The following is a 12,011-nucleotide window of genomic DNA, read 5'->3' on the forward strand; positions in this document are numbered from 1 at the left end:
AGTTAAAGCAATGCAAAAACATATGATTGAACTTATTGATCATATCATTTTTTACAGATGGGAACATCATGGAGACATTTGGTTTATAATTGTTCATGTTGTAGTCTAAAAACACAAAACATAATAGTTAATATTTATTTATAATGCAATAATCTTAAGTATTTATTATTAAACATTACAAGTATATTAATTTGTATTTATGTATGCGTTTTTGTATGGTTTAAAATCATTTAGTCAATATGTAGTAGTAAAAAAGTAAAAGTAGCTTTGACCTTCATCAAAGGGTAAAGTGGCTTAAAATATTTTAATATACATGTTCTTAATTCCAGTAACAATAAAGTTATAAATTAACATTTATTTATAATCTAAACAGTTGATATTAGTATTATTTAAATATTTATTAATTCATTTTTAATTATTTATAAGTTATTTTAGGTTTAGGGTCACACTTTAGTATTTAAAAAAAGCTTTATATGTAAAAGTCCATGGCCGAACATCACATTTAGATAGCTACGTAAATATATGCATGTGGTTTAATGTGTGTATTTATACATATTCCACAACTCTGCGGGAAAATCAGCAGTCAAAGAGAAGCTAAGAGAGGAAGCTGAATACTGCAGAAGTGTGAAGCCTAAAATAGGACTATTAACAAGACCACAAACTCAACCAAAGCTCAGTTCTGTGAGCAAGACAGAATATCTTAATTCAGAAAGTCTCAATTAAATGCGACTAAAAGGCTGAAATGGAGGTTTTAGATGTTTGCACTCATACAAAGAGTGCGCTGGTGATTTACATTCAGTTTAAGGTGAGGGAAACTGTAAAATGGTACTTTCAATATGTGTGTGTGTGTGTGTGTGAGATTGAGAGACTGGGGGTCCTGTTACTAAAACCCAAGACCTCCAAGATCTCCCTCCGACCCCCCTTTCCAACCCCCTGATGACCTATTGCAGGGTGAAAGCGCAGCAGTCCGCAGTAATTATTGGAGGAATATTTGGTTTAAAAATATCACCCCACCCTGCACCCCTTTCTTGGGATGTCAATCGAGAGAGAGAAAAAACGTCCTACTTTAATTTAATCAACTCTGTGCTTTTACCTCTATAGCCAACATGGACTGGCTTATGTTACAATGAGAACATGTGTTGTGTCATTAGAACCCTGATATGGGCGGCTCGCACACACACACACACACACACACACACACACACACACACACACACACACACACACACACACACACACACACACACACACACACACACACACACACACACACACACACACACACACACACACACACACACACACTCCTTCCTCAGCCTGCATTCAGGTTCCTATTGACATTTCTGAAATAGAATTAAAACAGATCGAGCTTTGGTAGAAAATTACACCTCTGCTGATGGGCTTCCTGATAAAACAGCCACTGATATGGGCCACGGCACTGGAAAAGATATTAATTTAAAGCAGACTGCTGATAAAAGCATGAGAATGGTGCATGAAAGATTCGTTTGTGTGCGTATTAATGCGTTTCGGTTGTCAGAGGCATCAGGAAACCACGGCTGGGAAGTGCAAATGCATTGTGTGTGTTTGTGGCTGTATTTATGATCTCACAGGCATCAGAACAGCAGACGATCCTTGCATAGTGGGGTCAGGCAGTGTGCCAGGCATGGAGGCCGGCAGTGGCTGTCGCTGTCTGTTCCTCAGGTGCAGCAACGAGGAAAGGGAACCAGGCACTGGCCTAAAAAACAGAGAACAAGAAGAGAAAGAAAAATTAAGGAAAAGGGAGATTGACCTGTTTCCTCGGATGAAACTTCTGAGGAAACTGACGTCACAAGCACTAAACATTTGCAGTTATTTGGAATTGGTATGAATTCAGTTCTTGTTACGGTTTGTCATAGTTCCTAATAATTTTCAGTGACTCATTTTGTCTAACTAAAGGCATAGTTCATCGAAAACTGAAAATTCTGTTAGAATTTACTCATCCTCATGTTGTTCCATGAGGCTTTTTTTCTTATGAGATACTACGGAGATATTTAGAAGAATGTCCCAATTGCGCTTTTCCATATAATATGTCGTGTAACATTTATATAGTTCATCTATAAAAAAGTATCTATTTAAAAAAAAGATTATTTCGAAAATCTAGTTTGAAAAACATGAGCCAAGTTTTTAAAAATACTGTACAAAAATATTTGCTCAATAAGTTATGACAACATATGTTTTTACATTTCTTTAACTCATCAAAATAAGTTTACTTACAAACAAACTTTTTTTTATGTTATACAATACTCAACTCCTGATTTAAGTTGAAATGACTTAAATATCCAAGTTGATAGTACTTAAAAATTTAAGGCAGTTTTTTTTTTTACAGTGTACTCTCATTGTATTCATGTTTCATACGTTTTTTTAAAAACTTTTATGCCATTTTCAAGAAAAGTTTACATCCTAAAAATGGCTACAAAATTGCAATGTGGTGTAACCATTATGCAAAAAAATATTTTCCTCATACTTCGAATATATGTGTGTACATATTTTAAAAATTATTATTTTTTCACAAATATTAATTTTTAATTCATAAATATCACTATGGCTTTCATGGGGACTTCACATAACCTTGCCTTGTCATAAAAAAGGACTGATATCTATTTATTTATCTGCTATTTAAGAGACTTATTGACCTTGGTACATGGTCATGAGGTTCTGCAGTTTCTTTATTTTTATATAACAGATAGAACAAAGAATTAAGCGTCATGTCATTGACCCAATAATAGAATTTAAATATTGGCCGTACTATCTCTTTAAGAAGTAATCACACAAAGTCAGGCATGCACAGAGAGGCAGAATGGCTTTCCCAGCAAGAGAAGTTCTGCTGGAAGCTCTCAATGGAGGTTTACTCTTGCCTTAAGGCTGATCAAAGTCTGTGTGCTTCGATAAATACGTGGGTATGGATGAATACAAAAATATGCTAAGAGGAGTATCAGCCTATTACAAATCTCTCTCACAGTTAGTGAAGTCTGCAAACACATGAGAGAGTTTAATAGCATAATACAATAAACATCTATAAAATGTTTTCTAATACAGGCGATACACTTCCCAGAACCTCTGAGGTGGGGTTTCAACACACCAACCGCACAACTTCCTCTCCGGGTTGGCATGAAGCTGCCAACGTTACACTTCCCCTGACCACACTGAAATTTAGGTAGAGCGTGTCAGATATAGCACTCACTAACTTCACCATTATGCCGTCCTGTAGGACCACCACAGCGTGGAGAAACGCCGCTTGTCTGAATAACCTTTAGCCTCAGATGACAAGCATTATTTGGGTCTGATTGGAGGGCTGACGGACAGCTAAAAGGGAAAGGAGGGGGTCCCCACCTGAACAAATACCTGTATTTATCCGGCCTAAATAGCAGCATTTACACTGCATGATTACTGTGTACGTATACACACACACAAGCACATACGGTCATTAACATTCTGACATATTGTCATTTGAGTCTAACACTCCAATCCATCACATGCTTAACAACCTCACATCTCTAAAACACACATATACACACCCAGCTGAGATTTAGCTCATTTTTTAAAGGAATAGTTCACCCCTAAATGAAACTCACATTTTCTTTATTGTGGAAAGAAACTCTTTTTCATACAATGAAACTCCAAAATCGACAAATAATAGCAAAAACAATGAACTTCCATTAATATCCATTTCCTCACATTTGTATTACAAAGTTTTCAGAAACCATCCAATAGCTTTGTGAGTAACAGACCCAAACTGAAATTGTTATTTGCTAGAAATATTCCCCTCGGCTGTCAAATCTAATTTGCGTTACCTTATATTCAGGTTCACAATGCCTGGAATAGTTCACAAGTTATATGAGCAACTTTTTCTGGAATTTTTTGTCACACTTGGTGCTTGACAGCCCCAATCTCATTCACTTTCATTATATGGAAAAGAACCGCTACTGTAGGATATCCCGCAAAACTACTCTTTTTGTGTTCCACAAAAAAAGTAAGTATTAATAAATGACATGAAGGTGAGTATAAGATGAGAGAAGTTTAATTTTGCAGTGAACTATTCCTTCACTCTAGCATTTTAAGCAAAAAAAGATGCTAACAACATTAGCATTCCGCTAATAATAGAAAACCTGCACTCATTAACTGCCACAAAACACAGAGACTGCAAAGGTTCTCTAGATTAACTTTTGAATAAGTACTTACTTCACAACCTTTAAAAAGTATGTTCTATGTAGTCTAAATGCGTGAAGTAAGAATGTGATCCGGACATACTACATTTGCCATGTTGTCACTTGTCATGTGAACTACCAGTGTTAGTAGCATCACTTCACTGCCATTCACAACTCCTCTCCCATGGCCTCATGGGATAGTAAAGTGTCTACTGGATGCACATTACCGTGAATTTGTACACACTACTCATTTCACATACTGTTTTTGCCTACTTTATGCATACTAGGATGCAGCCAGAGTTTTTTCCCTTTTGGTTCAGTGTAATAATAAAATATAAGGGAATTTAGTTGGTAAAAAAGGATTTACATTATTGTGGTGGAGAACAGCCACAGCTCAGCTCTGAGCCACCATTCAGCGAGTGGGAAACAGAGAGCGGGTCAACTCTCTACGGGCCAGTCCCGCTGCACATTAAAACTCAGCGAACAGGAAACAGCCTTAATTAAGAGCTCAACCTGGCCAACGGGAAGAAAGGCGCTTTAGACGCTATACAGGTTCCCTGCCAAACTCGTTCACCTGCTCCTCAGCGAGAGAGAAATAAAGAATGTGTCAACAGAGAAAAGAATAACCTGTTATGAAAGTAGCAAATTATCAGAACAGACAAAAACTTTCCATACTCCCCAAAAAAACTGCTCATGTGGGTGTACATCAAGTGCATGAATGTCTGTGACTGTGTGTATGTGTGTGAATGATGTACTCTATATTTTGTATTAATGACAGGCTGTCATTTCAGAGGGAATAATAAGACCCCTGGAGGGTGAGGGGTGGGCATACAGACACACTCAAAAACACACACACATACACAGTGCAATCCTGACCCTCTCCTCTCACATTACACACACTGTCTCCCTGTTCCAACATGACATCACTCCTCCCTTTCTATTCCTCACCGTCTTTTCTCTTTCAGCAGAATCCTCCACTATCTTTTCTCTCTCTGAGCTAATAGACACAAAACATCACTGACGTTACTAGAGAGCCTCGAGTCTAGAGAGTTTAAGAAGTTACTCCATTCTCTCCTTGCATATAGAGTTATAACATCACAGGATAATCTAAAGTCTCATTATGCATTTACAATAAGTACGGTACATAATGAATTCTTGAACAGAATATAGGGACATTACTCTTGAAACACAAAGAGAATTTCTGTTTAGACCTTTTGTAAAATGATTGTGTTTTGAATTGTCACATACAATTCAGTGCAGCATTCATGCAAGAAAAGTTTTGAGAATGACTTTCTCATTCTTTTTTTTAATGAATGATGCCTAATTCTAGAAGATTGTAAATTATAATCTAGACATATGCAATGTATTTCAGAATACAATCTAATACAAAGTTCTTGAAGAATGTTGAAAGAAGACGTTTCTACATTTTAGCAAGTGATGTTCACTGCATTCTAAAAGAATGAATCTAAACAAAAAGTATTGAAGAAGTGTTGAAGAGTTCTAGATTCTTCTTTTCTAAAGAATAATTTATGAAGTAAGGAAGGAAGGAAGGAAGGAACTGAATGAATTTTAGAAGATTATTTTTCTGGCTGGTTGACCAACTGAAACCTGGTCTAAAGTCAATGGCGCAGTATATATATTTTTTGTTATTTAAAGGGCACATTAGTAATATGCGCCTATAGGCGGGTGCACAACGCGCATACACTCTTGCTTATTGCTCGTGCTTATTACACACACAGGGACACCCAGCAGCACACAAACTAGCCAAATATTAAATATAAAGGGATTACTATATAAAAGATTAATATTGTGTACATAAAGATATGGTGGAATCCGGCTTGTCCCGAAGATGGTCTGATCACGCGCTTTAACCTCGCGCACAAGCAGATCCGTTTCCTCTCTGGAGAAGCGTTCAGTCTTTCCGCTTGCAAATTCCGTCATGTAGCTATCGAATCTGCCATGGCGCGAGCGCAACTGGCATTTAAAGGGAATGAGAGATGAGACTCTGATTGGTTTAACGCACGTAAATCCCAAAACACACCCATTACTCATTATGAGAATAGGGACAACCCTTTTAGACAATTTTTCCCGTTGTTAAACTAGCAAAAGTGGATTCGGACACGCCCTAAGTGAACTTGCGCCATGCGCTTTAGACCATGCGCTTAGATCATTAAAATAGGGCCCATAGACACACATTCAACATATTCTAGAACAGAATTTAAAAGAAACTTCTTAAAGAATTCTTGAAGATTATAGTTTCTGGCTAGTGACATTCAACACATTTTAGAACATAATCTACAATAGAACTCTAGAAGATTTCTAGGATCCTTAGGAAGTTTGTATATTTTAGATAAGGCAATTCAAAGCATTCTAGAATACAATCAAAAAGATAAAAAAATACATATATATTATGAATTATGGATAGGTATTTAATAACTTTAGACATACAAAATTATATTTCATAACCATTGTAAATATAAGCATATTACAGTAGGTTCTAGAATACAAAGACAACTCTTAAAAAAGAATTATAAAAGATTGTAGATTCTAGATAAACATATTCAATGTTACAGAACAAGTTTTGATATTCAATACACAATCTAACATACAGTCAATACATAACATAATCTAGATTTTTTTTTTTTTTTTTTTTTTATTCTCCAAGACTCTCAGTTCTGGATACTAACATTTAATGCATTCTTCAACACAATCTAGAGAGGAATTCCCAAAATTCTGGAAAATTGCACGTAATTCAAGTCTTTACATAAACAATACATGTTGCTTTCATTTTTACTACAGCTGTCCTAAACTTATGATCATGGTAAGTAGGAGAAATTATAAAATGTAACGCTGTTTAAATGCCACTATAAGCGCATTCACCCATCTCTATATGCCCAACTGAAGTGACTTCAGTGTAAGAGGCTTGACTACCACTTCAGTGAGGGAGAGAGACAAGAGCCAGAAAGAGAGCGAGAGAGCGAGAGAGAGAGAGAGAGAGAGAGAGAGAGCCAGGCACAGTCAGCCCACTGACTCATATCCTTCCCTTCTGACTCTACTCCAGCAATGATGTAATGCTCTTGGCTTCTTACACACACCCCCCCCCCCCTCCCCCCAAACCCTCTCCCCATCTACCTCTCTTTTTAAGTCTACACTCTTTCACCATCTCTCTCTAAATACCATGTTCTCTCTCTCTCTCTCTCACTCATTGCACCACACTAACTTGAGCAGACACTGCAGCAGCGATGGTGCAAAAACGTTTCTCTTTTTTTTTTCGTACATTCGCTGTGTGAATGTAACCAAAACAGCCCGGGGCACGGTTCCAGCCGCTGGGAGACGGTGGTGCGGTCTCCATGGCAATGGGCCTAAACAGCGGGAGAAACAGAGAGAGGCCAAACAGCTTGCAGCTGCCTGGCGTCCGAGTAAACACAGCACAGGACCTGCCCCTGATTTACCACTTTAATCACACTCAGAGAGAGAGAGAGAGAGAGAGAGAGAGAACGGGCTTGCCACGGGCCCAAGGACTGCAGAGTGGGTAGAATCATATGAATCTGATCAAATAAATCAAGCTGAGAAGGGCCGTGAGGGAGCCTGAGTCTCATTAAAGACCAGTGAGGACGGGGCGATGAAAAAGCGCCATTCGGAGGAGGGACTTCACTAGATTGAAGGCCTGCGTAAAGTCAAAGTCTGTCAATGAGAACAACAGCGAGAGACTTATCTTGGAATACCTCAGGGCAAGCAAGCATGGCACAGCTCACCACAAAGCCCCAATTATGCACGGATACATCTCTCATCCCAGCCGGCTGAGAGAGAAAGACAGTGTGAGGGGGAAAAGAGAGAGAGAGAGAGAGAGAGAGAGACAGACAGACAGACAGACAAACAGAGAGTGGTTTGGCTCAAGGCCAGCCAGTTGTTTCTTCCCATGACTGAAACTATGCTGGGAGATTTCCAGCATGACTGACCGAGGGAGGTTTCAGGCTCCGCCCCCACCTGTCCGTCAAATTCATCACACTGAGAGCAGCATGACTTGAATCCTTCCCATGGCTTTTCAATAGCACTCTTAGCCATGGAAAGGCAAAAGGCACACAAAAAGAATGGATTTACTTCGAAACAATTTTCCCTCAGAAATTGCTAGTAGATTTCTCAAATAATTAGGAAGAAACAGCAAGTAACATTGAATTAAACAAAATTCTGGAGTAGAAAGTAAAACGACAATAATCTTTGTTTTACCTACAACTTCAATAATCATTTTTTACACTCTAATGGCTTTGCAAACAAATCATTATGACATCAATTCCACACCAACTTCCATTTGTCAACTTCCCTTGGTCTAATGAATATAATTATAATTATAATCATTGTCATTTAAAAGTCGTATAAATACAATTAAAATTAGATGCTATTTACATTCTTAATACAAGATCTTAGTCTTACGGCCCCGATATTCTTCAAGCGAAATCGAAGGACAAATTATGTCATTTTGAATTAATTCTAGCCAAAACAAAGTTTTTTGGATTTCGTTTTGATGGTTTTGAAACGACTCACTTGTGCAAATTTTCCAGAAAACTTTCCATGCTCGGAAAGTTTACAAACACAAATTTCAAACTTCTTTGTACCCCGTGCAAAGAACACAAAAAGACATTGCTGTGAGTATATTGGGGACTTTATTGTGAATATTTCTGATATATAATTCCAAAGAAGTCATTTGGAGAAAAAATGTTCAGGTTCCAATCAATTCCCAAAGGATAAAATCAGATGCCACACAACTTTTTTTTTCTCACTAAATATCCTGTTTGTTTTGTAAATATGTCAAATTATGGAGAGAAAAATGGTGTGGATTCAAATGCTGTTTCATGCTGACTTTAAAGTGTCACTTGTTCGTCAAACAGCTGTGAAACCACAGAATGTGTAATGTCTACCTTGGGCTCCTTCACATTCTTAAAAGAATGTACAATGATATCATATTACCATAAAAAAAAATATCATGAAAACAATATGTTTTCATGGCACAGGGCAATGTACCATGGTATTACAATCTCACACCGCCATGAACCATGGTACCACATCAATGTGTTTTCTAATGACCTATAGTGCGGTCCAATAGACCAAGAGCTCTATGTTTTTTCAATTATTTTAACAAATGACACTACAAATGATCTGCGTAAATTTGGGCAAGTTTGTGTAAAACCTGCTGATCATTCTGGAATTCAAAAAGCATCTTGTGCTTCAATGAGGACAGGAACATCTGACCTTTTTTTACAAGTACACGGTCACAAATTTACTTCTTTAAATTTAGAAATAGTGTGATGTGTGCAACCAGTGGATAGTGTGCAATCCCAAAAAGACTGAGGAAAATGTAAAGATCCCACATTAAAGAACTGTGACTGTAAAGATACCAAGAAAGGCATCCTTGTGTTTAAATTGTATGTTACACAGTAGTGCAGTATCGTAAATAATTAAATAATTAAATTTTATAACATTTATTTGTTTTACTTTAAAAAAAGGTTCAAATTAGATTTTGATCTCAAGACTTATGGACCCCAAAGTACACCTGTCCCTGTTATTTATATTAATATAAAATACTTTATTAAAGTCTTTCATGTCCACCTGATCACTTGATTTTCTCTTGACTATCCAACACCCCAGATCCTTTCCTCTTCCCCTTCTCCATCCTTTCATATTCTCAATCAAGGTCCCCTTTCCCTCTCTTCCTGTCTTCCTGTTGTCTGCTCTGAGGGTATCTCTCTCTCTCTCTCTCTCTCTCTCTTTCTCTCTGTCCCTCTCTTTGCAGGAGTATGTGTGCGTTTCTGCATGTGTCTGTGTGGTGGACGAGGATGACACAGTGGTGCTGGAATGAGAGGAGCAGGGCCTGGGCGTTCCTCTCCAAACGCACTATTAAACCCTACGCCGTACACAATGAGCTCACTCTAATTCAGCTCAGATGTACATCCTGCCCGTCTGTATTCTCTCTCTTTCTGTTTCCTTCTGTCCTCTGAAGTTCTTTCTCTTCCAGAAGATGCCACCCTACATGGTAAGATTATCTCCGGCTGGACGACCACAAGTTTTGGCTTTCTCTGCATGCCGTAATTAGCTAAAACATCAACCATAGTTTGTTTTTCCATAAGAGGGGTCACAGAGTTAAAATCCTAACAATGAGGTTCTGCGTTTTTGATCAATGTGATTGAAAGCAGTCTGTGAAGAAATCGATGACGTCTGTGTTTTGGCCCACAAGAGGAACTGGAGGGGGGTGGGGGAGGGTTTGAGAGGGCCCTCCTATGCAGCCTCGCACAAAAACAACACTGCACGCTGCCTCGGCTAGGGTGAATCAGAGTCCCAAAGAGCAAGTATCAAGTTTTGACAGGTTGGAGGCATAAAACTGTGCAGTACGCAAGCGTTTTAATTCTACAATGTCGTAACAGAACGAAAAAGAAGGTAACATTGTCTTTCTTGACTTTAATATGAAGGGGGAATGAGATAGGGATAAAGTTTAAAATCAGTCATACAGTCATATTGTAAGATATGAGAAATAAATGTCCCAATTACAGGAAATAAAGTCACAATTGTGAGCTATAAAGTCATATTGTGAGATGTAAAGTAGAAATTACAAGAAATAAAATCACAATTTCAAAGTATAGTTCCACGCAAAGTAAAAAGAGAGATATTTTTATGATTTATTTTATATTTATATCAAATTGCGAGATAAAAAGTGGTGATGAAAAGTGATTGACATCTTCACCCTTTATTCAAATATTATTAAAAAATGTTTTTAAGATTTTGTAAGCATATTGTGTAGCTGTGCTTGGAGTCAATTGTTTTACTTGTGATATGACAAATAACGCAATGAAACCTGTAGCTGTAGTTCCCTTTCAGTCGGTCACGTTCGACGTCACATCGGAACATCACAGACGTATTGGTATCTCGCCTGAGAGTCCAATCACCTACCACTATAAACTAAACGAGCCAATGGACATTGGCGTCCCATCCAGCACCTGTGAGACAACAGCAACTTGCTGCTGGGGCTTACAGTGCTGTTGGTTAGGCCGCCTCCACCCTGCAATATGGCACCCTGCAAGTTTACTAAGCCAAAGCACTCTTAGCATGAGGGTAGTTCTGAGCCGGGGTTGATGCAGGAACTACGCACGATAACTGACCGTGATCAAATCACAGCACAGGCCCTCGGCTGGACGATGTCCACCTTCATGGTCCAGAAGTGTCCCCTGGCTACACCTTGTAGGGGTGCGAGATGTCGACAAAGCATGCTTTCTTGGTGCTCCCATCTCACAAGTTGGCCTTTTCGGCGACGCTGTCGAGGAGTATGCCCAACAGTTCTTGGCAGTCCAGAAGCCGGCCGAGGCAATCAAGAGCCTGCTCCAAAATGCTACCAGACCATTCCCAAGGCCATGGGTGTCCATTCCCCTGCGGTATAAAACCAAGCACTCTGGCCGCCCATCTCAGCCGCCACTAAATTCTCAGTAACAAGCAGCTTCCTCTATCTCTGGGTCCCAAGAGGGCGAGGTTGGCGGTGTGCGACGCTATGCCTTGCCACCCTCAGCCCAATCTTCTATCACCAGCGGGCAGCAGCGTGCTCTTTGAGGACGCAACCAAGCTTTCTCACACACCCCCTGCCCAATCGTGGAACCAGGTAAGTGTTGCACCGCACACTCAGACTATGCCGTCCGAGTCGGATCCCTGCATTCCACCTCGCGGCTATGTCTGTGGTCCCTCTGACCCCGCTTGTACAGGCTCTGGCGCTTCCCAGCCCGTCTCACTGGCTCATTTGGACCATCAGACTCGGCCATACGATTCAGTTCGCCCGGCACCCCCCCAAGT

At 39.2% G+C, this 12,011-nt stretch overlaps 1 protein-coding gene across 2 annotated transcripts in view; it reads right to left on the reverse strand.

Moving 5' to 3' along the window:
• Positions 1 to 12,011, reverse strand: part of creb5b (cAMP responsive element binding protein 5b) — a 73,020-nt gene that overhangs the window by 33,401 nt on the left and 27,608 nt on the right. For both annotated transcript variants that reach the window (XM_082150002.1, XM_082150003.1), the window contains exon 6: positions 1,609 to 1,735. In XM_082150002.1, the coding sequence (XP_082006128.1) occupies positions 1,609 to 1,735 (127 nt within the window). The remainder of the gene's footprint in view (positions 1 to 1,608; positions 1,736 to 12,011) is intronic.

The sequence above is a fragment of the Leuciscus leuciscus genome, assembly GCF_965113295.1.
Source record: "Leuciscus leuciscus genome assembly, chromosome: 20".
NCBI lineage: Eukaryota > Metazoa > Chordata > Actinopteri > Cypriniformes > Leuciscidae > Leuciscus > Leuciscus leuciscus.